This window comes from Raphanus sativus, chromosome 4 (genome assembly GCF_000801105.2).
Source record: "Raphanus sativus cultivar WK10039 chromosome 4, ASM80110v3, whole genome shotgun sequence".
Taxonomy (NCBI): domain Eukaryota; kingdom Viridiplantae; phylum Streptophyta; class Magnoliopsida; order Brassicales; family Brassicaceae; genus Raphanus; species Raphanus sativus.
Genome location: NC_079514.1, coordinates 20038401 through 20064980, shown reverse-complemented (window position 1 = coordinate 20064980; position 26580 = coordinate 20038401). Strand labels below are relative to the sequence as shown.

General features: G+C 38.9%; 4 protein-coding genes and 1 long non-coding RNA gene across 5 annotated transcripts; 2 read left to right on the top strand and 3 right to left on the bottom strand.

The window, feature by feature from the left end:
- The first annotated feature begins 4325 nt into the window (after nucleotides 1-4325).
- On the top strand, nucleotides 4326-4910 carry LOC108853099 (uncharacterized). The gene has a single exon (XM_018626559.2). The coding sequence runs from the start codon at nucleotides 4483-4485 to the stop codon at nucleotides 4723-4725; it is 243 nt and encodes an 80-aa protein (XP_018482061.2). The 5' UTR covers nucleotides 4326-4482; the 3' UTR covers nucleotides 4726-4910.
- Nucleotides 4911-13632: 8722 nt separating this feature from the next.
- LOC130510558 (uncharacterized) lies at nucleotides 13633-17923 on the top strand. Its single transcript, XM_057006985.1, has one exon. The coding sequence runs from the start codon at nucleotides 14176-14178 to the stop codon at nucleotides 17803-17805; it is 3630 nt and encodes a 1209-aa protein (XP_056862965.1). The 5' UTR covers nucleotides 13633-14175; the 3' UTR covers nucleotides 17806-17923.
- Nucleotides 17924-18632: 709 nt separating this feature from the next.
- Nucleotides 18633-19973, bottom strand: LOC130511169 (uncharacterized). Its single transcript, XM_057008042.1, has 2 exons — nucleotides 19680-19973; nucleotides 18633-19608 (listed from the first exon to the last, which is right to left on the bottom strand). The coding sequence occupies exons 1-2, from the start codon at nucleotides 19971-19973 to the stop codon at nucleotides 18775-18777; spliced, it is 1128 nt and encodes a 375-aa protein (XP_056864022.1). The 3' UTR covers nucleotides 18633-18774.
- Nucleotides 19895-21379, bottom strand: LOC130510739 (meiosis-specific protein ASY2-like). The gene is made up of 2 exons (XM_057007335.1): nucleotides 20326-21379; nucleotides 19895-20245 (listed from the first exon to the last, which is right to left on the bottom strand). Exon 1 carries the CDS (start codon nucleotides 21270-21272, stop codon nucleotides 20574-20576), a length of 699 nt encoding a protein of 232 aa, XP_056863315.1. The 5' UTR covers nucleotides 21273-21379; the 3' UTR covers nucleotides 19895-20245; nucleotides 20326-20573.
- Nucleotides 21380-23484: 2105 nt separating this feature from the next.
- On the bottom strand, nucleotides 23485-24473 carry LOC130511949 (uncharacterized). The gene is made up of 2 exons (XR_008945462.1): nucleotides 24188-24473; nucleotides 23485-23861 (listed from the first exon to the last, which is right to left on the bottom strand). It is a non-coding gene; the product is annotated as an uncharacterized LOC130511949 (long non-coding RNA).
- Between the last annotated feature and the right edge of the window lie 2107 nt (nucleotides 24474-26580).

Genomic DNA, 26580 nt, shown 5'->3' with positions numbered 1-26580 from the left:
AGCGAGATCTGGTTTAGAAACCCTAGTGAACATATATTCAACTCGCGCTCAAAGCTTACTAGTATCGTATCGATCAATTCTCCTATAGAGATATCAATCGGTACGACACAAGGCTTGTCGATCGATACGCCTAATCCGGCATCGATCGATGCTTTCCTAGAATTGACATCGAGAGTTTGAGTTCTTGGATCTAGTAATAGATAACCTAGGCAACGAGAGTTGATCGGTTATTCTTATAGGTTTAGTTCTATAGTATCATGCCTTAGTCTATATATCATTATAATCTCTAACACATGAATAGAAGTCCTAGATCTAGCTACCATCATTCCATCAAACAACTCTTTGCTAAGCTGAACAATTATATTGTTCATCTTGTTTACTATTTTATTTACTGCTTTACCATATCTATTTACAGTTTTATAAATTATTAGCCTAGCTTAATCTCATAATTATTAGATCTAGTGTGTGTCTTAGCTCTTTGTGGATTCGATCCCTAAGTACTACAATCGAACCTCTTATTTGAGAAAGTAAGATCACTTGTTAGGATAATTTGAGTGGTATCATTGACCAATCCTTTTTTTATTAAACCAAATTGAAAAGCCTTCTTCTCTTCTTAAGCGCAGGCGTACCCTTCACTTATATACATTCTTATGCTTCTTTCATCCTCAAAAAGAAAACCTAAAAAAAGCTGCCGTCATGGCCGTGAAAAAAGATGACGTTGTGTTTCTCTTTAGTTTCATATCCTTCATCTCCTTCTTTGATCTATCCCATGGTTTATCTCTCTTTGTTATTCTCCACACCTCACGTGTTCTCATGTGAGCAAAGCCAAGAGGAGATGAAGCCGTGACTCTTTATGTCCATCACCAATCAGTGTTCATGGGAGAGCAACGCCTTCGTCGCTGGAACAGTCACCAGGAGAAGTCCTACTGTTGTCTGATATCATTGATGCTTTTACGCAATAGATCCGAGAGGTTAAGATCTTGGGACGTTGGGAAGAGACAAACGCAGCCGGAGCCGCCACAAGTCCCTAACCACGAAGACAAAGGTTTAATGTCAGGGAAGTGCTTTGTAGCCGTAACATACTGGAGCCAAATAATTATGGAGAACGTGAGCAAAGGTTGAGTACTTTACTCTTAGCTTTCTTGCGTAACAAGCTATCAAGGCATAGCCCTAATTATTTCCTTTTTTTGTTTATCTTTATCCAAGATGAGATTGTGGGTCATCACTGATTTATTTTCTTGAGTGTTGAGATGTGTGGCCAAGACCCAGATGTGAAACTCTAGTTTTCCTTGGTGATCAAGTCATCTTCTCTATTTTCCTAATTTCATCCGGTTCTCCGATATTGGCTAATGTGAGGGTCTATTCCGTAAATCCCGTACCAGTATAGAATTCTTCTATCATAGTTTAGTTTTCGATGCATGAATTGAATCTGTTTGAGTCGTATTTGGTAGTTAGTTTATTCATTGTAACCTGAACTAGGGGTCTAGTAGATTCAACTATTGATTGGTTTGTTTGATGTTAAGTGTTGATATATATATATATATATAGTTATATAGTACAGACTATGTGGTGTACGGGGGTTCAGAAATGTCTGAGCTATCAACGTGGATATGGTGTGCGGGGGCCCAGAGATGCTTGAGTTAGCGACACAGATATGGTATGCGGGGGCCTAGAGACGTCTGAACTAGCGACGCAGATTTGTGTGTAGGCAGGGTGCATAAACATTTGCATATCTACGCAGATTATGGTGTGCGGGGTTACAGAGACATATTGTACTATAGTATGTGTTATATACTTATGAGGAAATGCGGGTGTATGGGTTTGCTGTGTACTATCATCGCATTGTTTTTGTTTGTGTGGTGAACTAGACATCGTGTGTGTTCATGTTAGAGCTAAACTTTCATAATGAGAGTTCTACTTACTCAAGTCAGTGGTTTGCGTGTTTAGTATCCCATACCCAACTGAGTGACTCCCATATTACTCAGTCTCCTCTTTTTCATCCTCTTTCGGGTGAGACTGGTCAGTAGGAGTAATTGCTTTTGAATTTGTGTTTTTGGGAGTTTATTTCTTATTTTAAGACATTTGGTTATAAGCTTTTATCTACATTTTCGGGATTTATACTATTATTTGGATTTATGGTTATTTATTGGATTAATGGTGATTTGAGATGATTTATGATGAGTAATAAATGAAGATTTTTAGAGATTATTATTTATTATATTATTTTGAAAAATATGGGTGTTACAGCCACATTGTTGTAGGACAGGATATCTAGTTGATGAACAGCATGCCACATCACATTTGTTTCTGCAGCCAAAGGTGAATGAGCTCCATTGCAGCACTTCCTTGAAGTCTTTAAGTGCCTTCTTTCTTGAACAAGGACCACTCAATACCGAGTTTTTCAGTTGGAGACTTCCATGAAGCATCTACGATGCTTAATACTCTGCATGTGGTGGGAGAATCTCAGTAATGATTGTTGGTGTATAATTAAATCTAACCTGTGTGGGTTCTCCATCCATTGTTATCGCTTCTTCCCACAGCATTACATCCATTACTGCAGTACGTATAATGTTGTTGATATGTTCTCTTTTATTTTCAAACGATATCTTGGGTCTGATTAGTAATCGCTATAGCTATAATTTTTAGAAAAAAAATTGTAGACTTTTTGTTGTGACTTTAGATTTTATTGATGTAAATTTTATAGAAAGCCCTAAAAATTGCTTTAGATATTTGGCTCTGTAGAGTACCATGCAGCTGTAAATTATTTCAAAAGCTGTGGTTTAAATAAAAAAACTTAAAGCTTGATTGCTCTGAATTTAGTGCTGTATAAATAAATAGGGCTATGGACAGCACTTACATCACCTACCTATCACACCCCTTATTGCTCGATTTTCCAGATCCTCCACCCCAGGAACAGCATGAAGCTAGATTGTACATCTACGTGATTTCCATCTAGCACATATTGCAGCAAATTGAGAGCAGTGTTATAAGCCAGTAATGATCCAAATTAAAATTAGAACCCTGCGTCCTAAGAGATCATAGTTCTTTAGCAACGCGACAATGAAGGAGCATATGGTCAGTACTCTTCTCATGGTCCACCAGAAAGTCTTGATCTTAGGCCGTACATTTGCCCTCCATATTTTCTTGATCGTTTTAGTCCAGACTTGAGATTGGGGTAATGGCGGATCTTGTGGGTTGGAGCCTCTCTGTCTAGTGCACTTTGAAGATAGTATCCCAGACTTGGCAGTGTAGATACCCCAGTTATTGTAACCCCAAGTATATCCTGACTTCATGTTAACTAGACCTCATAGATAGATTTTGCAAGCATCTTTTTCACGAACCAAGTGTCTTATAATATGTTCATTCCATATATTAGTACCTGGTATGAAGAGATCTTTAACAAGCAGTTCAGGATACAACAGGACACCAGGTCCTGTTGGTGCTGTGTCTGCCTCTTCGATTAACCAATTGTCTTTCCAAACCCTGACTTTATAGTCATTGCCTATAATCCATTTAGCACCCCTTCTAATCAGAGGCTGGGTTTGAATGATACTCATCCATGCATAGCTTGACGTTGGGTAACTAGTGTTTGTAAAGAATTCTGTGTTCCTGAAATATTTGGTCTTGTAAACACGGGAAAACAAAGAGGAAGGGTTAGTGATTAATCTCCATGCTTGTTTAGCAAAAAGGGCTTTATTGAAAGCAAGCATGTCTCTGAAGTCTAACCTACCATCCTGTTTTGCATTTGTGATCTTATCCCATGTTATCCATGGCAAAGTGTGTCTCTTTATATGTTGACCACCAGAGTCTACGCATTGCTTTTGTGATGTTCTAAATCAAAGTTTTTGGCAGTAAGAAACAGGACATAGTATAAGTGGGAAGTCGTAACATATTTGGTGTCTGATGACTTCACACCGTGTTGGGTTAGCTCGAACCAACTACAAAGAAAATAAAAGTCAAAATTTAACAGCTCACACTTACGTAAGATTGTTGTTTCTTCAATAAGAAAACCTATTGGTCTCCTATTACCCAATAACATTCTACTTTCTACAACGTTTTGCTAAAACTATTTTTCAGTTCTTACTTTTTTATTTTCTTTAAAAAATGGTTTTTCAACCTCTATATAAAAGTCGTATAGTTCAACAACATCTCTTGTAGAGAAGCAGTGGTATTTGGAAAAACTCATTTGATATTCACTTGTAATATGAATACACGTTGTTTTGTCTAGCTTAATAATAGTAAAAAACTTAAAAATAGTGAAAAACTGGACCAAACCAATCCAATAAAAAATTAAAAAACGCGACAACAAAATGAGATAGTCTAACATTCTTGGTCAAGAACTAATGCTATTTGCTTACACACGCACACACACACAAACACGCTTGTATATAAAAGCAAAAATTACGAAGCTATTGTTCTTTAAATTCAAAAGAGAGAGAGAAGAAGATAGAGAAAGAAGTGAAAGGCAGCAAAAGATAAAAAATGGAGAAGAAGATTAGTGTGTTTGTTATGTGTATGATATTTTTATTGGTGGGCTCGTCTTTGATGTTTAGGGGAGTGAATTGTAGAGCCCTACAATCAAAGCACTTGAGAGATATCAACGGCCAAGATCAATCGGTGGTGGCCATGAAGGTGAAGAGCAGCTCGAGCAGTCCACGTCTTTTGATGAGGAGCTATGGTTTCCGGTTAGCGTCTGGACCGAGCAGAAGAGGACGAGGTCACTGATCAAAAATTACCATTTACTCTTTTTAAAAATGTTAATCTTTACTCTATTTCTGTTTCTTTTGGTTAGATCATCTTAATCGTGTTTCATTAGTTTTGTTGGACGTTTTGTTCAAGATGTAACGTGTAACAAGAAGTTACTAGATTGATCCCTCGATTCCATAAATGTATGGAATTTTTTCTTTCAATGGAAAGTAACAGTAAAGTAAAATTATTATTGGACTACAAAAAGTAAACTAAATTCCGTAATTGTGGATAGAAAAGCAATTTCAGTAAATAGAATAAAGTTGTAAAATCATTAAATAAAAGGTGGACAACATACGAGTCAAAGATCATAGCGAATACTTTCTCTTTCGCTATAATTGTCATTCTAACATTTTTTCTGGTTTCAAAATAAATACTCCCTCCGTTTCATATTATATGTCGTTTTAACCTTATGCACACAGATTAAGAAAACATTTAATTTTACATATTTCCAAAATAAAAACACTATTACCAATACACCTAACCATGTATCAACCAATAGAAAAATAAAAAATAGAATATTGTCAATAAATTTTGCATTGAAAACCGAAAACGACATTTATTTTAAAACAAAAAATTTCCTCTAAAACGACATATAATTTGAAACGGAGGAAGTATCATTTTGTATTTTTAATACAATTTTTTACATATAATATTTTTATTACCATTTTAACTAATCAATAGATATTTATTTAATTTTTTTATTTAAATAATTATGTATTAAATAAAAATACTTATCATTTTTTTAATATGCGTAAAATATGTCAAAGTAATATTTCTTATGAAACATAGAAGTTAGTAGTCAATATATCATATTCAAGTGGCCGCTTGATGTTAAAACAATATTGCATTAAGCCAAAGATGATTTGCTAAGCATTTCGCGTTATGCGTTCATGCGTGTTATAAAAGAAGAATGGTGATATAAGTTTTCTTTTTTTTTTTTGCCGAACTTTTGCTATAAGTTTTCTTCAAGAACGAATATAACCTGTCTTGTTTATATTCCTTAATGTTTTTACGGGTTAAGTATTGTATAAAAAGCAAACAATAAAATCAAAGCCGGACTCAGTTAGTCGTGTTTGGTAATGTCAAATTGTCAACCATCGGTTTGTTTTTGACTTTTTTTATTATATGTGATTTTTGGTTTATGCTTTTGTAGTTTTGTGGGACTTTTTCCTCTATAATTTCTAAATAGAAGTTTTAAATAATCCTTTTCAATCTTTTCATTCACTCACTTTATCTTTACAGTATATATAAAAACATTAAGGAAACTATCCTTCAAATTACCGCATCGTACACTCTAATTCACATCCTCAAAAAAAAATTTCACATCCACATAAAGTCACAGTTATAACATTGGTTCACGACCATTTGAATGTGATTATATTTTTGTTCTCTCCACTCTCCATGACTCGTTCTGGTAATTGTTTAAGACTGGACTTGAAACCTATAAATTTGAACAGATTCAGAATCCAAAACATGCATATGAATTTTTGTATCATAAATTTAGTAGTTGATTGATTTATGAACTAATAGATAATAAATATGTGTCAATCTTTCACTCCTTCAGCATTAGATACACCATCTTATTATTTCTATTTCTTTAATAAATAATGATAACGTAATGCAACATATACAATATTGATGAACAACTTTGAAACATCCGCCTCTCCCAACAACAAACCAAGAATCAAGCTTAGGATTAGAGACACTTGACTGCGCCACAAGGCAAACCACTGTATCTCGCCAATGGTCTCAGGAACCCAAATGTGTTTTCTTCTGTTTAAATACACCAACAAACAATATCTACCACCTTTACTTACAGTCTCAAACATAATGGACAAAGGAAGGAAGGACATGAGTAAATGGATCATACATAAATACCCGCTTGTGGCCCCTTGGCTCTAATTCTCTGGCCATCTCCCCTTGCGGTACATATATTCATTATGGCTAGACCGGCATGACTCAATCTTCCTGGTGCCCCTTTCTCCCACATCATTCACCTTATTCTTCTTCTCATCTAAATGCCACTCATTTTCGGTGTCATAAACAAAACTCTTATTCAGTTCTCCTTCTTATTTCGTAACACATTCATACTGTAGTTTTAGACACCACCCGTTCTCGGTGTCACACAAACAACAACTTGCATCCATAACCTACACACAACCTATCATTCGTATATTCCAGTTCAATCAATTCATCTAATAACCTACTCGTTTAGTTATTCTATCAACCTAGCTCATAAAATACAATCATATTAAGCAATCATAGCAAACAATCAAACAAAGACCAATCAATCTCTTGCATCAATATAAGGCAGTCGATTAAGTCCTTTAAACAATATGAGTGTTCTTATGCAACATGAAATATGCATCTAACTACCTAACAACCATTATGTTCTACCAACCTAAAGAAAACAAGCCTAACCAATCATAATTCCAACATCAAACAATATTAAACAGTCAAGTGAGAAATTTAGGTTCAAAACACCTCACCTGGAAAGTAGGTTTAGAGAAAGATCTGGAAAAATAATAGATCTGTAAAACATAGACCTGAAAAAATGAAAAATAAACAATGAACAAGCCACACACAAGGAAGAAGGATCCAAGCACTCGGTGGTGGCACACTATGATCACAGTGGTCCAGGGAGAGAGAGAGAGAGATCTACAGGATTTCACTCTGAGTTTGTGAATGAGAGATAAGAGAGGGGGGAAACTTCTATTTATAAGAAAAGAAAGAGAAACAGTAGGTTTAACCTTAATGGTCCCTGGACTAGCAGATTTTTTCTTTTAAAACACAAAGATTTTTGCGAATTTTTTGATTAAATTTAGATTAAATCATGTATCTAATTATATTATAGTAACTTAAGCTTCACATATAGAGTTTAGGAATTTATCTGTGTTTAGGGATTTAGATAGTCAAAAATGTGACAAATTTGTGGCTATTTGGATTAAAAAGTAACATTCTGAACACATTTTTTGTAAATGTGTCAAAATAGCCACAAAATTCGATGTGACAATAAGTGATTAAAAGTTTTCATGGAAAATCAGTGACAAAATTGTGTCTTTTAGCCACAAACGGAAACAATTTGTCGCATCTATTTATTTTTTGACTATTCATAACCATTCCATGAATAACTTAAAACACACATACTTATTGTGAGTAAAATGTGTCTATATCACATTTTCTTACTAGTGATATTTAAAAATTTGAGAAACAAAATATTAGAAGTTGAAAGAAAAAAAGAGGGAAAATGTCTAGGTTGCGATAAATCTTTTTTTTTTGTTTCAAGGATGAAAAAGATAAAAAGTTAAATATTAAACTCTGAAGTTTCAATTTTAAATTCTCAAAAACCAATAGATGAACTGGACAAACTAAGGGTCCATAATTATTATTATGCCACAAAGAGAATGCAATCAATATATTGTACAAAATATCATGAATCAAAATCTAAGTTAAAAAAAACTCTCTCTTCATTTCTCTCTTTCAAGAGCCGTGATTTATCTTTTACTTTCTGTAGTTAGTGGCTTATTTTTGCTGTCTGGTCACCACCATTATCTCATGTTCTCTCTTGCTTTTTTACCCAAGTATTTCTTCATATCTATTCTTTTCTCTATGAGATGCTCTAGATCTTCACCAGTGGTTCCGAGGAACATAGGTGAAAGCGGTTTTAAATCTTATTTCGGTGTAATTAAGTTAAGGGCATGGATTTGATGGTGACTTAAAGATATTTATTGGAAAGATCTTTTATTGATTACAAGAGAAGTTATTGCAATCTCAAAGATTGTGTCTTTTTTTATTGATTGTGGATGTCCTTCCCTTCAGCGATTTCTTCTCTTTTTGTAAAGGGAAGTTGACCGACTTTCTTTTCTTTAAACTGTGTTTGACTTTATGCCGTGATCGTTATCTGATGGGTCATTAAGAGAGAGAAAAACTATATCTAACAATAAGTCTCTCCCATTTTTTTGCAAGAAACAAAGTCGATATCGACTAAATTTTAATTAACATGTTTATGAGATAATGACTTCGGCACTTAATGCATTTGATTTAGTTATTATTTGGTTGACCAAAAGTCAGTTTGAATTTGATGTTGAACAGTTTAGTCGATTTTCTAAGAAATTGAACCGTCATCTTTCTTAGATTGTGGAACATTGTCTTAAAATATGTCATAAACCTAATAATGACACTTATTTGAGATATGTGTTGTTTCCTCCTATATAAGTAATTTCATTATTGCCATTGTTTACTTCTCTGAAAATCGAAAAATATTTTTTTTCTCTCGAACTCTCTTTTTATTTTCCAGCACTCTTATTTTGATAGTTTTACCACTGCGCATTTTCATGTGAGTTCTCTGGTTTACTTTAAGTTCTTCCTCAATTCTTCACAAAAAAATTTTAATTTGATAACGCTCAACGAAGGTGAAAGAGGTTGTTCATGAAGTGAGTTAGCTCGGGATCTGACGACTATAACTCTTCTAATTCTTTTGAAAAGTTGATCATATGACACAAAGTTATATAACGGATGTCACTACCCCTGACTCGAATCAGTTGACCCTCATTCAATTTTTTTGAAGATTTTGAGTAAAAAAAATCAGAGTTCCAGGAAGATGATAATTGAGATGCCACATCTAATGACAAAATCATTGATACTGGGAGTGATGAGAAAGGTGATGTCGAGACGGGACCTACAAATACAATTCAAGTCAGAGATAAAAAGTGACACCAAAAATCTGGAAGAATATCCCTTTGTGCTCAAGAAGGCGGGCTCATCTTCCAGGATGAAATTCCCATCATCGTCATCAATTGACGAGAGATAACATTTTGAAGATCACTTCCTCACACTCTCAACTTTGAAGTCATTCTTGAAGGTATTGGAACCTTTATCCCTTTTGCGTCAGTTTTACATTTTTAATTAACCTTACTAACTCCCATGGAGTCCTATTGCAAATACTTTTCTGTGTAAAAATTGTGGTTCTTCAAAGCAAGACTTTGATTTCCCATCCTTGCACCTCATAATAGTTTATTGCGAAAGACTTAACATTTCGCTTTCACAACTCAACAACTCCAATCAGGATATTCATTACCTTGATGGTTTTGGCAGCAAAATGTAACATCCCTAAAGTTTCAGGATATGTGTTTGAGGAAATGATAATTTTGTGTTTGTAAACGTAACTGGAATTGGCTTTGCTTGTTTGATCTTTGGTGAATTTGACTAAGTTTTCTTGAAAATCTTCTCCCTTAGTTGTAATAAATCTGACTAAATTTGGTGTTATTGTGTTTTACTATTGAAGTTGTATCAATAACTTCAATAATGTCAAGTAATTTTGGCAAGATAATGTTGTGGAGAATGAACATATTTACTAAATTTTTCATTAATATCTCTTCAAATTTACAAAAAAAATCACATCAAAAAAGTACACATACAAATCACAAAACAGACCACAAACAAAACTATTATAGATCATTCTTCCACAAAGACAAGCTTTGACTCCACTTGATATGAGAGAAGACTCGTCAGAAAACTTCCAAGACTTCAAATAAGTCTTCCAAAATCTGACTCAGATCTGAAAGACCTACAAATAAAAAAAATGTTCAAATGGCTTCAGAAAGAGAAAATAAGTGGAAGATGAAATAAATCTACCTTAACGAACGCACAAAAGTACATATCCAAAAAAATTAAATAGAACTTTAAAGGAGTGGAGGATGAGAACCATGTGATAAAAACATGCAATAACAAGATAAATTAGTAAGAAAGACATTAGAAAAATGAGAAATTGATTTGAAGTTTGGTGTTTTCATGTTTAAGGAGACTACATAGAGGTTGGAGAATTTTAGGGTCCGATTGGTAATGGCTGTAGCTTCGAAATTATTGCTGTAGAAAAAAATCTGTAGACTTTTTGATGTAGCTTTAAATTTTATTGCTGTAGAATTTTATGGAAAGCACTAAAATTTTGCTTTGAATATTTGGCTCTGCAGAGCACTTCTACAGCTGTAGATTATTTCAAGAGCTGTGGTTTTAAAAATAAATTAAATCTTGATTGCTCTGATTTTAGTGCTTTAGAAATAAATGGGGATGTGGAGAGCACCCACAACCATTACCAATCACACCCTTAGTGTTGGGCCCGAATATGGCCCGGTAGCTGATTATTCAATAATAAAGATGATGATGGGCCACGACAAGCCCATCACGAATCTGAAATCTAAAAGAGAGCTAAGCTAGAACCGGAGGCTGAAAGCTAAGGATCCTAACTAAGGAGGTCACGACGAAGAGGAAGCTCACGTCGCAACCAGAAGAAGCGCAGGACCCGGTCAAGGGGAAGTTGTTGCAGATTCCACCTCAAGCGGAGAGGATCTCGGAGATTAGTTGCAAACAACCTAAAGAAGTCCAAAGCTATAAAAAGAGAAGGTCGAAGACCAAGAAGAGGATCCGATCCTATTGATATTCTACTCAATATTCATAAAAACATTCTCATTGTAATTCTCTTGTAATCTTTGTATTCATCAAAGATCATCTTTTGTAACCATCCCATTTCTATTATATCAATACAAATCGAAGTTCATTCATCAAGTTCTTACGGGATTCAGCCCGCGATAATCTTTCCCAAACCTTTCCTAAACATAAAACCTGATCTAAAATCTAGGTGTGAGTTTTACCCCTCACAATTGGCGCCGTCTGTGGGGAAGAAACAATCGAATCCCTTACTCTAACTCGAGGATGAACCCTACCGATCAGACAACAACCCCGTCTGACCTTAACCTCCCGATTCAGAGCGATGGCTCACCGAATGACGGAGGCTCTAGTCTCGTAATCACAGAGCCTCAACGTGGCGACCACCGATCTGGGCGACAGCTTCCGGTTTATGCTCGAACGAGCCAAACTACAACCGGAGTTACTAACCCGAGGTCATCAGGTGGAAACACCTCCGAGCTCCCGATTACCGAGAATCCTCAGCAGCAAGCCATTCCGAATCAAACGGAGGCTCAGCTCTCTGAGATCCGCCAGATGATGATACAATTAGTAGACCGAGCTCAGGAAAGTGAGCGCACGATGCATCAGCTGACTGTACGTCAACAACGATTCGAAGAGATAACTAGATCTCTAAACGCAACAACCCAACCACCGCAACGTCAAGCTCCGGGGGTCATCTTCCATGATCGATTAACCGATCCCTCTTTTCCCCGAGCACGTTTAAACTTTTCTCCGGATAGCACTGCCCCGGAAGGACGCGGATCTGCTTTCCAGACACCTCATACTGGAACAATTCCCGTGTTCAATCCACCTAATGCCAGTGCTATGGGAAGTAACATAGCGACAACTAGTTCCACACCCGGTCAGGTCACTGACAGAAGTACTCGTTTACCTCCTCCGCCACCTGATCCTAGGTCCGGAGCAGGAATATCCTTCCCATCTGGAGGCAGAGCGTCAGCTTCGGTTTATCAAACTAGAAGCTCGGTCCCGAATGGGGACGGTTATCAAAGGATAAACTCCGATAACCCAAGAAATGCCGAGCGACTTAGCCCACCAACCGCATGGGAAGATGAGCCAACTCGATTCCGTCAGGAACCTACCCATCGGGTACCTGCGAACGATCCAAACATCCTTCCGTTTGAAGGACCTGAAGCTATCCGTAGATATATGGAGCAAACTCACGCGGCTCTCCAGAAATTGGGAGCTCAAGTCCATAAAGCTACGAGTTCTGCTCCCGAAATCGATAGCTTAATCGAAGAAACCCGTGGAACTCCATTCACGGACAGAATTGCCAGCTCTCACATAAGAGATACCCGAAAAATCAGAATTCCTGAGTATGATGGGACCTCCGACCCGAAAGCCTATTTGAGAGCTTTCCGATTGGCAATTGTTAAAGCCCATTTCACTCAGGAAGAATGTGAAGCAGGTTACTGTAGAACATTCGCCGAAAATTTGGTCGGAACAGCCCTTGAGTGGTTCTCCGGTCTCGAGCCAGCCTCGATAGACAATTTCGATCAATTAACCAACGCCTTTATGAAGCAATACTCAACCCATATCCGGAAGCAAGCCTCCGAGGCCGACCTTTGGAAGGTCAGTCAAGGAATGGGAGATTCATTACGAGTCTACATTGAGAAATTCAGGGCAATAAGAACTAAGCTCTCGAATCCTAACGACCTAGTCGCCATCGAGGCCCTTAGGAGAGGTCTGTTCTATAGATCGAAATTCTGGTCAGAGTTAACACTCAATGCTCCTCCAACTATCGATGACGCTCTTCATAGAGCCACCAAATATATAACTTTGGAGGAGGAGACAGCTGCACTGGATAAACTCCACAAGAAACCTCAGAATCATTCGAAAGGTGATTCCTCCGAGACTAAGGGACCTCATAAAAAGGGTAACCCTCGAAATAATCAAACTCAGGGAGAACATTCCTACGCAATCGAGGAAGACAAGGAAGAGAAACCTGTTGCAGCAGCAAACAAAACTCCCTGGTCAAAAGGCTTCGATAAAGGCAAACGTTGCTCTTATCACGATCGCGAAGGACACTCAACCGAAGAGTGTTGGGACCTCCAACGCCAGCTGGCAGCTAAATTCGCAGCTGGAGAAATAAAGGGCGTGGACCTTAAAAAGCCGCCACCTTATCAGAAAAGAGGTTCCAGGGACACTTCCCCGAAACGCGAGAGGTCACCTGAGAAGGAGACCGATTCGCCACCTCCAGCTCCCAAAAAAAGAGTCGACATGATTCTTGGGAAATTCCCCCAAGGAAAAAGTTTACAAGTCGAAGCTCTCTTGAGCAAACCGTCCCCTCAATCAAGCCCCGACTCGAGGGTGGACTGTATCCTTGGAGGATCAGACATATGTCAAGACTCCGTCAATTCCATTAAGAATCACGTGCGGAAGGCTGTGTCTAACACTGGACCTAAGCCTCCTAACCCTGAATCCAATACTAAGATTTCTTTCTGGGAGAGCGAGACCTCAAACCTTGACAGACCTCACGATGATGCGTTGATCGTCACCTTGAACATCGCAGGATACGAGGTTCCTAAGCTCATGATAGACACAGGAAGCTCTGTCGACCTCATTTTCTATAACACCCTAAAAGGGATGGAAATAGACGACTACGAAATTATTGGCCAAAAAGCTAACCTCGTAGGCTTCTCCGGAGAAACAGCTACCTCATTGGGAACTATCAAGCTCCCAGTCATAGCTGGCGGAATAATGAAAATGACCAACTTAGTAGTCATCGATAGACCTTCCCCGTTCCACGCGATTTTGGGAAGACCTTGGATCCACAAAATGAAGGCAGTAGCCTCAACGTACCATCAGTGCGTAAAATTCCCAACACCCGAAGGGATAGCTACCATACATGGTAGCCAGAAGATATCCAGGATCTGCTATTTGGGAGGATTCGAAATCCTCAAAAAGTCCCCCCAATAGCAATTACAGATCCAGGAGGGTCGCGAAATGCAACAAAATATTCGAGGTCCCCCCAGGAACTTAACCGAAAAAGTTTGCATCGACGACTCAGATCCTGAAAGACAGGTGAGCATCGGGTCCGAGCTACCTCTTGAGACAAAAAAGGAGCTCATCGATTTTTTGAAAAGCAATGTCAAAACCTTTGCATGGTCCACCAACGACATGAAAGGAATAGATCCGAACGTCACCACCCATAAGCTAAAAGTTGACCCTACTTTCAAACCGATCAAACAGAAGCGTCGTAAGCTAGGTCTCGAAAAGGCTCAAGCTGTTAACGACGAAGTTGACCGACTTACGAAAGCTGGGTCCATTCGAGAGGTACATTACCCCGACTGGTTAGCTAACCCAGTAGTGGTAAAGAAGAAAAACGGGAAGTGGAGAATCTGTGTAGATTTCACAGACCTAAACAAAGCTTGCCCTAAAGACAGCTTCCCGTTACCTCACATCGACCGCCTAGTTGAAGCAACAGCTGGCCATCGACTCCTATCCTTCATGGATGCCTTCTCAGGGTATAACCAAATCATGATGGATCCTGAGGACCAGGAGAAAACTGCATTCATAACCGAACGAGGAACCTACTGTTATAAGGTTATGCCATTCGGATTAAAGAACGCAGGAGCTACCTATCAGAGGCTAGTAAATAAGATGTTTGCTGGACAACTTGGAAAAACCATGGAGGTCTATATCGACGACATGCTAGTCAAATCCTCAGCTGGGGAAGATCATATCTCCCATTTAAGGGAATGCTTCGATATCCTGAACAAGTACGATATGAAGCTCAATCCCACTAAATGTACTTTCGGGGTACCCTCAGGCGAGTTCCTAGGCTATCTCGTAACCGAAAGAGGCATTGAAGCCAACCCGCAGCAGATAGCAACCTTCCTAGAAATGCCGTCACCTAAGACGACCAGGGAGGTGCAGAGACTGACTGGACGAATCGCGGCGTTGAATCGATTCATATCCAAGTCTACCGATAAATGTCTCCCATTTTACAAGCTCCTAAGAAATAATAAGAAGTTCTTATGGGACGAGAAATGTGAGGAAGCCTTCAAGCAATTGAAAGCTTACCTCTCCGAACCTCCGATCCTATCTAAACCAGTAGAAGGAGAGCCATTGTACCTATATCTCGCTGTATCAACTGCTGCAGTCAGCGGCGTTCTAGTACGAGAAGAACAAAACGAACAAAGACCTGTCTATTACACCAGTAAAAGTTTGATAGATGCCGAAACCAGGTACCCTGCGATGGAAAAACTAGCTCTAGCAGTCGTAACAGCTGCCAGAAAATTGCGACCTTACTTCCAATCGCATTCGATCGTTGTAATGACCTCACAACCATTACGAATGATCTTGCACAGCCCCAGCCAGTCAGGGCGATTGGCTAAATGGGCCATAGAGCTCAGCGAATATGATATTGAGTATAGACCTCGAGCAGCAGCGAAAGCCCAGGTCCTTGCTGACTTTATCATTGAGCTAACATCCGAACAGTTAGACTCCGAAATGGAATCTCTGAAGTGGAGCCTTTATGTCGACGGAGCCTCATCAAAACAGGGCTCCGGTATCGGCCTAAGGTTAACTTCTTCAGCAGGAGAAACCATCGAGCAGTCATATAGGCTCGGATTCAACGCCTCAAACAACGAAGCTGAATATGAAGCACTAATCGCAGGGTTGAAGCTCGCCCTAAGCCTCGGAATCCGAGAGCTAAACGCTTATAGTGATTCACAGCTAGTAGCTAGCCAGTTTCACGGAGAATATGAAACGAGGGACGAAAGAATGGGGGCATATCTCGAAGTCGTCCAGAACCTCACTAGGCAGTTCGACAAATTCGAGCTAACGAGAATCCCACGAGGAGAGAACTCCTCAGCAGATGCGTTGGCTGCTTTAGCTTCCACGTCAGACCCTCTCGTAAAACGAATCATACCCGTAGAAGGAATCGAGAAACCAAGCATCGACATAGCTACTAAAGCTGAGAAAGAGAGCAAGTTAACAGCGCAACTCGAAGGTACCTGCCCTGAAACGGTAGCTACCCAGGTTTTCACAACATTTTGGTTTCCAAAAACCAGAATATGCAGCCCAAAAAAGCATACCTCCGGGAACACGATCCAAATCACGGAAGATATTCCTCGAAATTCAGACTCCTTAGAGCCTGATCTCGAGAATACCCCCGGGGGCACCAACTCAGACCCAATCATCTGCAGAGTTAAGACCAGAAGCCGTACAGCTCTCAAAAATTCATCTGGAGGTATTCCTCGGAATTCAGACTCCCTGGAGCCCAATCCTACCAATACCTCCGGGGGCACCACGACACCAGGTCCCGAACAGGAACCTCCCTCGTCTCTCCATAACAAAGTCGTAGGAAGGGAGGATTGGAGAATTCCAATCACGCAATACATCCTGGAGGGAAAGACTCCACCCAATAAATGGGAGGCTCGAAAGCTCAAAGCATTAAGCGCAAGATATTGCGTAACCGAATCTGTCCTCCTCAAACGAAGCATTTCCGGACCTTACCTAAAATGCGTCCATGGCTCCGTTGCTATGAGACTCATGAAGGAAATGCACGACGGTTCCTGCGGGAACCACTCTGGAGGAAGAGCTCTAGCCATCAGAATCAAAAGACAAGGATATTTCTGGCCTACCATTATTGCAGATTGCGAGGCCTATTCCTCCTCATGCGACAAATGCCAGAGGCATGCACCGATTATACACCAACCTGCGGAGAAGCTGTCTAACATATCCGCCCCTTACCCATTTATGAGATGGTCCATGGATATCGTGGGACCACTAGTACCATCAGGAAGTGGAAAGAAGAAGCTACGCTTCCTCTTAGTCTTAACGGACTACTTCACGAAATGGATAGAGGCCGAAGCTTTCCAGCAGGTAACCAGGTTCGAGGTCGAGCAATTTGTATGGAAAGATATCGTGTGTAGACACGGCGTCCCGTACGAAATCGTAACTGATAATGGAGGACAATTCATATCCCACGATTTCAAAATATTTTGTGACAAGTGGAATATCCGCCTGACCTTCTCATCACCTCGCCGACCTCAAGGTAACGGACAGGCGGAGGCTGCTAATAAATCAGTATTAGCAAACCTCAAGAAACGCCTCGGAACCCAGAAGGAATTCTGGTCAGAGAAGTTACTTGAAGTACTTTGGGCATGTCGGACCACCCCACGAAAAGCTACAGAAGAAACTCCTTTCTCCTTAGCATATGGGATGGAAGCCGTCGTTCCAGCCGAAACCATTGCTGGTAGCCTACGCCGGGAACTCTGTACATCCAATCCCGCAGCTAATGATCAACTCCTAACTGACAGCCTCGATCTAATCGAGGAAAGGCGGGACCGAGCTTTGATTCGCATTCAGAACTATCAGCAAGCAATGGCACGACAGTACAATTCCAAAGTCAGGCTCCGACAGTTCGCTGTTGGTGACCTAGTACTTAGGAAAGTTTTCGAAGGAACCAAAGAACCAAATGCTGGGAAGTTAGGAACCAACTGGGAAGGTCCCTACCAGATCATCCACGTGGTACGACCTGGCGTCTACAAACTCCGAAAGGTGCGAACTGGGGTACCTGAAATCAGATCGTGGAATGCCACGAATCTTAAGAGATATTATCATTAGGTACCTAAAACTCCTGAACTACGTTAGGCTTGATCCCTTGACTGGGTACGTAGGCAACTCCGTCATGAGTGCAGCCCCAACCTCATTTCAACACTTCGTTCACTACAATCAAAGGGGGCATATGTCTGATTAAAGTCACATAGCCCACGCAGCAAACGTATGATCGTTATAATACAGCAAGTGTATGATTACTATGATACCATGTATCCAACTATCAATAAAGAAATCATTTTCGATATCTCAATTCTTTAACCAAACAGGTCCCTGTAAACATGGACCTGGGGTCCTAAAAACCCTTCGGATTAGCTCAGGTCTCAACAAACCCGGACCTAAGGTCTTAAAATCCTTAACAATCCTAAAGGTCTTAAAATCCTTCGAAGAATATCAGGTCTCGACGAACCTGGATCTAAGGTCTTAAAATCCTTACCAAATCTCCAAGGTCTTAAAATCCTTGTCAATTCTCCAAGGTCTTAAAATCCTTATCAAATCTTCGAGGTCTTAAAATCCTCATCAAATCACAAAGGTCTTAAAATCCTTGTCAAACCTCAGAAGGTCTTAAAATCCTAAGCAAGTCTCAACGGGTCTTAAAATCCCACAAACAAGTTCAGGTTCCCAAGAACCCCCACCTAAGGTGTCCAGAACTTAGGTTCCTAAAAACCCTAAGCTAATCCCGATACTTCAAGAAATCCTCTTAAGGAACAAAAAAACGACCAAAGTCTTCCAGACTTATCGTAAGGATCGATTATGATTAAGCTGTCATATTTCACGACTAAAGCCAAAAACTAAAAACGAAACAAGAAAACCAAGTTTGAAATTAAACAAGGGTTTAAAAGCCTCCCCAGGCTAACCAAAGATTCAAAATGCAACAGATAAAGGTTTAAAAGCCTCCTCAGGCTATAAGTTTGAGAAACAAATGAAAACAAAGCCCATCGGGCAGAAATCCTAGAAAACACGAAAGAGCATCAGTTCTTAAACTTCCTTGTCATCCGAGCTCTTCTCAGCTCCCTTGCCAGCTGGATCTTCCTCCTCAGGAACCTCCTCCATCTCCTTGTCGCTACCTCCAGAGGCGGTTTCGACTGGGGCTGAGTAAGAACCCACCAATCCCAAATTAGAACCGAACTCTCCGGAAAAGGAGAGGTTAAACATATTAATCTCGAAAGTACCTGAACTCTCAGAGAGTTGGGGAAGAGGGAGCTTGCCAATCGAGAAGTCCGAAACCTGAGCCTTCTCGTACGCCGCAACAGCTTCCGGCATTAGCGCCACCAAGTTATCATACTCATCTTGAGTACTCTTAATCTCACCATCCAGTATGTCCTTCAGGAGCTCGGTGTTGGCTTGAATCTCTTGGGCATGAACTAGGAGGTCGACTTCATCTTTCTTCTTGGAGAACTTCTCCTTGACAATAACCAGAATCTTGTTGTAGGCTTCAGCTACCTCCTTCTTTCCCCTCCGGACGGCTAGCCTGACCTCAGCTTCCTTGTTCTTCTGGCTGTTCTGGGATGTGGAGATCAGCTCCTTGACTTGATACTCGGCTATCTTCCGGGCAGCATCCAACTCCCCAATCTTCCTATTCTTCACCTGGAGGTCAATCAGCTGGCTCTCGATCGTCCCTTGCTGAGCATCACACTTAGAGCCAAGTCTCTTCACCTCGGCTTGGAGATCCGAGATCAGAGCTCGAGTCTGGTTGAGCTCAGTCTTGTTGGCCTTGACCAACTCAGTGACCTGGGCTAATTCCTCAGCGCTAGGAGCATTGTGTACAGCGTCCTCAAACTTGAATTGAGCTCTGTTAATAGCTCCAGCCAGCTGCGGAAAACGGAAAACGATTTAGTAAAATCTTCCAAAGACAAAGCTGAAAGATGAAATAAACTTCATACCTGACCCATGTGATGAGCAATATCGACGTACTCATCCTTGTGCGTGATATTGGAGATCGAGGGGAGGGGACACCCGGGACTCTTCATGTGCCTCATCAGAGTAGCCAAACCCCACGGATCGTCCAAGACCGATCCAGGCTTTGAATGAGAAAAGTTCCAGCCAACGGTTCCTCCTCTAGAGGAGGAGGAGGAAGACCTCGAAGGTCTATCAACCTGTTCGGTTCGGGACCTCTTGTTCCTCGGGGGCTCAGACTCCGGAGGATCCCTCATTACTTGAGGATCAGCTTCAGTCATCGGGACCTCGGAGGGAAGGCCAACTTCCTGAACCTTGGGTTCCAAAGAGCCGACACCTTTAGCAGGGGCAGAGCCTCCTTCATCAAGAACCTCCTTCACAGAGTCGAGGAAGGATCCTCCTTGGTTCTTATCACTCCCTCTAGAGGAGCTGGCAGCCTTGGTCGATCTACCCCTGGAACGGAAGGAAGGTTGAATTGGCATCTTCTGTGATTGAGTCTTCGAAGAAGTACTTGCTCCGGAGGAAACTTCGAGAATGGAATCACCTTCAGAAACTAAGACATAAAAAAAAATCCATTAGTCGCATAAGACAAATTCGGATAGTAAAAATCATGAATTGTGAATAAAAAGATACCTTCTAAACCAGCAACCGTCACTGAATCAGGGAAGGACGCTTGGTACCGTTCAGGGAACCTAGCTGATCCAACTCTCGAAGTAGTGTAAGCTACCCAAGTGTTAGGGCTATGCTGTAGCTTCCTGTAGAGAGCTCTGGTAAGTTTGCTAGATAACTTGACAGGATCTTTGATTTCTGCAAAAAGAGTCAAAAGGCAATTAGCACAACATGACAAACAAAAATAAACATGTGAGCATATCCCTAAAATCCTAACCGGAAATATCAGACCATGCGTTCCTAAGGTCACGGCCTACAGGAACCGTGGAAGGGTCAATCTTGACATAAAAGTACTTCCTGCGCCAGTCATCATCACTGGCTGAGAACTTGAAAATGCCTAGCCCTGGACGACAGGGGAGATAGTAGGTACCGCTCCCGCCATCCTTGGAAGTGCTCTCCTTTATCGAGAAGAGACTCATTAACTCAGATAACCCAACGATAACTCCTTCCTCCTTGGCTCTAGTGATGAACCCGTTTATCACTCGGATGACCGACGGGCAAAGCTGAGGAAGAGCTAGCTGGTAATGATCTAAGAGATCCAGCAAAAGGGTGGGAAGAGGAAATCTAAGGTGGCACTTGGAGATATATTTTTCATGAACGCAGAACCAACCCTCCGGAGCGGTCTCGGGGTTCTCGTTTTCAGCACAAGCTCTAACTAGATCACTCTTGCCGTGAGCCTGAACGGCAAGATTGACAACGTCTTGACCCTTCAAGAGGGAAGGGAAGTGAGGACCGGAGGAGGCGCTCTTGCCGCCTTTCTTCTTCATCCTCTTAACTCTTGCTCCGATCGAGTCTTTACTCTTTTTCTTCTTGGCTTCCGCCATCTTCTCACCAGCTTCCTGTTTGACCTTCATAATACGGGCGCCGGAGGCTGAGATCTGAACTTCGCCGGAACCTTCTTTTCGACTCATGATAGGGAAGGAAAGGGAAAACAGGAAGTAAAAGAATAGAATCGATCTAAGGCAGAATCTCAGAGAGAAATTCAAGATGAAGAACTAGATTGATCGAGAGGCGGATAAAAAAATAATAACGACAAAAAACGGTAAAATAAAGAAGAGAGGTGTGAATTACCTTGGAAACCGTCGAGAGGCGTGGAGAAAGTGGAGAGACAAGCAGTTAATTCTCTCAGCTTTATATCCCATCACGTCTTGAAAGTCGGAAATTGAAATTTAAACTCGCTTAAATCTAAAACCGTTGATTTGACTAGAGATGGATTACAGCCGTCCGATCGGATATGAATAAATGCGGTTGAGATAGCTAGTAATCATGATCTCAACAAGAGAATCTAGCTTGGGCGGCTAGGTCTAGCTCCCGAGAATAACGAAACCTCATTTCGAGAGCTGGGGGCAACTGTTGGGCCCGAATATGGCCCGGTAGCTGATTATTCAATAATAAAGATGATGATGGGCCACGACAAGCCCATCACGAGTCTGAAATCTAAAAGAGAGCTAAGCTAGAACCGGAGGCTGAAAGCTAAGGATCCTAACTAAGGAGGTCACGACGAAGAGGAAGCTCACGTCGCAACCAGAAGAAGCGCAGGACCCGGTCAAGGGGAAGCTGTTGCAGATTCCACCTCAAGCGGAGAGGATCTCGGAGATTAGTTGCAAACAACCTAAAGAAGTCCAAAGCTATAAAAAGAGAAGGTCGAAGACCAAGAAGAGGATCCGATCCTATTGATATTCTACTCAATATTCATAAAAACATTCTCATTGTAATTCTCTTGTAATCTTTGTATTCATCAAAGATCATCTTTTGTAACCATCCCATTTCTATTATATCAATACAAATCGAAGTTCATTCATCAAGTTCTTACGGGATTCAGCCCGCGATAATCTTTCCCAAACCTTTCCTAAACATAAAACCTGATCTAAAATCTAGGTGTGAGTTTTACCCCTCACACTTAGTTTGGGGAAAGGGTACGAGCTTTATGTAACAAAAGATTACTAAATTAAGAAAAAAATAAGGAAAGTGTACTAGAATGATTCAAATTAGTTGAAAAATTACTAGAATAACTCTTAAAAGTTTAAAATTACTAACATTATTTTATGGTCGAAAATGCCCTTGACTCTAGTTATAATCAAAAGTAATATTACAAAAGTGCCATTTAAATTAATTTAAAAAAATCGTCGGCAGACTTATTTAGCGAAAAACAAATCTATCGTAAGATAAGTCTGTTATAAAAAACTGTTGTAAAATATATATCTGCCAAGTATTTGGTGACAGACTTTTTTGGTACGACAGATTTTTTAAGCCAGCAGATTTTTGTGGCCGATTTAAGATTAATGATAGATTTATCTATTTTAATCTGTCATATGTAGTAACCGATTTGTTGAAGTCACAAGTTTTTTTTTTGAAGTAGTCAGAGTTTTGAGACAGATATGTTTATCGGAAATAGACATATATTTTGCTGATAGATATGTTTGCCCGATTTAATTTTACGGCAGATTTTTGTATTCATTTGGTGGCAGATTTTTTAAATTGTAGTCTTTGACGGCAGATTTTTAAATAAATATTAATTACTAGAGTGGGACACAATTCGAATTTCTGGCTAAATTCATCTAAATTTTGGTGGCAGACTTTGTATAACTGACTTAAAATTGTTGGCAGATTTTTTTGTTTATGAAGTGGCAGACTTTAAATTTACGTTGTGGCAGATTTATTGACGGAAATCTGAGTTTATTTAAAGCAATTCCAATTTCTATCCAGTTTACAATAATTTTGAATTTGGTATATTTTTAGGTCAATTAAACTCAGGATTAGGGAAAAAAAATTCGGTTGTCGTCATCTCTTTTATCCCTATTTTCTTCCTTTTTGGGTTGTCTCTTTCATGGTTGTTTAATCATTTGTTGCAATCCTTATTGCTTGGAGAAACATGGTTGTTTAATCACCAAAATATCTTAAGTGATGTGCATTCGATTTAGTTTGAGGATTTGGTCATTGGATTTCATTTTGGTTGGTGCTACATTTGATGGTATACTCTTTTGATGTTTCATTACATTTTGATGTTCGTATTTCATTTAGTTCTTTTTTCAAAATTACTAAGAACTATTTAACCATCTTATTGCTCATATTACTCTAATGATAGACGTTTATTTTCAACCAAATATATATAAGATTTAGCAAAGTCTTACCAATGTTAATAGAGACTCATGTTAATATGTGGGACAATATACATACAGATACAGCCATATGATTTAAAAATATCTGAAAAAAACATCTTCCTAGAGCAAGACAACAACCAGAGCATGAACACAACCATGAACTATATAACTATCCTTCCCTTCGTATGAAACAATTTTTATGGAGTTTGATAATCTCTTGACTGGAAATCGACTGGTCAGAAAGTAGTGAACATATTTTGCAGACCAAGTGTATTCTGATTCCTTCAGCTTCATAATCACTCCAATAGCAGATTCCCGCAACTCAAGCCAAGCGTCTGCACCAACATTTTCTTCAACCATCTGAAAATTTGAGAAATAACAGCTATGGTGTTCTCCCAACTTCATATAAACGCGGAGTATACATTTTAATAGCAGAAGATGAGGCCATCATGCGATAAACAACAAACACAATAGGCTCAGTCAGTACAAATCGTCAATAGTCATTGCTGTCTTATATAGAAACAAAGGTTTTCAAAAAAAAAATTCTAGTATTGTATAGCTAACCTATGAATTCAATAAAAAAACCCCAGTTACGTGTTTGGAATTGAACTTCAGAGGAAAAGGGGATTTGGGAAATAGGGTTTCCAAAATATAAAATTACAATCAATCAAATAGTGTTAACAACAAAGAGCAACAAGCAAGATTAAGATGGATTTATGACTTACGTGTTTAAGTTTTTGGGAATTGCAGGCGGTGGTGTGGAGTTAGGGTTTCTCTCTCGCAACAAACAGGAAGAAGAGATGGGGTTGGGGTGTTCGGAATCGAAGACGTCTGTGACCTTCGAAGGTGGTGACGGAGAAGGATCTGTCTGAGATCAGAGATGAGCCTAGGAGAAGAAGTCGCAAGTTTCTATTTTATTTTTTCTGTCGATGATTCCTGTGAGAAAGAAAGAGACTTTCTATTTTTTCTTTACACAATTAAAAAGTTATTCTTATTAATAAAATAAAATGACAAAACAGTGAATAATGGGGTTTGGGCTGGTTTTTTGGTATTTTTGTTTCTCTTGAGAGTTATTCTAGTAGATACAAAAATATATGAGTCATTCTAGTCATTACATGTAAGATCAGAGTCAAAACGCTCACATCTGTAATGAAAGAGAAGTCTACGTCAGAAGACTTTGAGTAAGACTTCTGAAAGACTTTCTGGAAGTCTTCTAGCACATTATATTTTAGAAAACTTCCAGGAAGAATTCCAAATGTCTTCCAAAGTCTCCTCTAGATCTAAAAAACCTACATATCCAAACCCAGTTTGAAAAACCTGCATATCCAAAAACGTTCAAATGGTTTCAAAACAGAGAAAATGAGTGGAAGATTAGATAGATATACTTTTATACAACACACAAAAATATCCAAGTGTAAGATGAGAACCATCTGATTAAAAACCTGCAAAAAGATAGTTTAGTGAGAAAGACATGAAACAAAAAATGAAAAAAAATCATATAAAGTTTAGTGTTTTCATGTTCAAAGAGATGAAAGAAGGGTTTTGAGAGTTTTAGTTTGGGAAAAATGTAAGAGCTTTATGCAACATGAGGTTACCAAATGAAGAAATATCATACATAAGAACTTATCAAAACGCTCAGGTATGTTATGAAAGAGAAGACATGGACAAGACTCCGTCAGAAGACTTCCAAAATCTCATCCAGATCTGAAAAACCTGCATATCTAAAGTCAGATCTGAAAAAAAACATGCGTATCCAAAAAAGTTCAAATGACTTCAAAATAGAGAAAATGAGTGGAACATTAGATAAATATACTTTTATAGAGCACACAAAAATATATATCAAAGTGGAAGATGAGAACCATATGATTAAAAACCTGCAAAAAAAAGATTGAGTAGTGAGAAAGACATGAGACAAAAAAAAGAAAAATTCATATAAAGTTTAGTGTTTTCAAGTTCAAGGTGATTAGAGAGGAGCTAGAGAGTTTTAGTTTGGTAAAAATGTAAGAGCTTTATGCAACATGAGGTTACCAAATGAAAAAAAAAAATCAGAACTAAAAACTTATCAAAACGCTCAGATCTGCTATAAAAGAGGAGAAATGGGAGAAGACTCCGTTAGAAGACTTCCAAAGTCTGATCTAGATCTGAAAAATCTGCATATCTAAATCTAGATCTGAAAAATCTGCATATCCAAAAATGTTCAGATAGTTTAAAAACATAGAAAATGAGTGGAATATTAGATATCTGCAATCTATAGATCTGCTTAATAGAACACACAAAAATGCATATCTAAAATTTATAGATCTACTTTTAAAGGAGTGGAAGATAAGAACCATGTGATTAAAAACCTCCAAAACAAAATAAATTATTGAGAAAGACATGAGGCAAAAATGAGAAATTGATATAAAGTTTAGTATTTAATTCAAAGAGATTAGAGAGAAGGTAGAGAGTTTTAGAATGAAAAACACTACATTTTGTTTTAGCCATTTGAGAGGAAGAGAGAGAATGTGAGAATTTTTCTTTATATATGAAATTTCCATTTAAGTCAAATATTTTTGATTAATAAGACTTTTAGAGAATTCTTCTAACCCGTAAATACTATTCATCATAAGATTTCCTGGAAGTCATCTAGACCCTAAATATAAACCATAAGCTTAATTAACTAATAAGCACTTCATTAAACTTAAATTCAACTTAAAATGTTTTTAATGCACATAGAACCAAAAACATATAGGTAAAATTTTATTTTTTTCAAAAAAAAATGTTACATGTCCAAAATCTAACCTTAAGAAAACATATAATACTACAACATATGTTACCAAACCAAATAATACTATGACTCAATACATTCACTCATCTATGTTGAAAACAATTCAATTTTACTATATCTTAATTTATATCATTTACAAATGTTTATTATTACATGATTTCAATTTTTCCTCGAGCAAAATATTTTTCATAAAATTTATAAATTATTTTTAAAATATACTATATGAGAAGACTAACATAATCTCAGAAGACTTACAGAAACTCATAAGACTTTTTGAGGTTATATTCGTAAAAATGAATTATGTTTTTTTTTGGTCATAAGGGGATCACTGTAATTTCACAAGGCTTTTAG

Coding starts and splice junctions, on each gene's coding strand:
- LOC108853099 (XM_018626559.2), top strand. CDS start 4,483: ATGGAGAAGAAGATTAGTGTGTTTGTTATGTGTATGATATTTTTATTG.
- LOC130510558 (XM_057006985.1), top strand. CDS start 14,176: ATGCAACAAAATATTCGAGGTCCCCCCAGGAACTTAACCGAAAAAGTT.
- LOC130511169 (XM_057008042.1), bottom strand. CDS start 19,973: ATGACTGAAGCTGATCCTCAAGTAATGAGGGATCCTCCGGAGTCTGAG. Junction 19,609..19,679: donor TTGCTCATCACATGGGTCAG/GTATGAAGTTTA, acceptor CGTTTTCCGCAG/CTGGCTGGAGCTATTAACAG.
- LOC130510739 (XM_057007335.1), bottom strand. CDS start 21,272: ATGAGTCGAAAAGAAGGTTCCGGCGAAGTTCAGATCTCAGCCTCCGGC.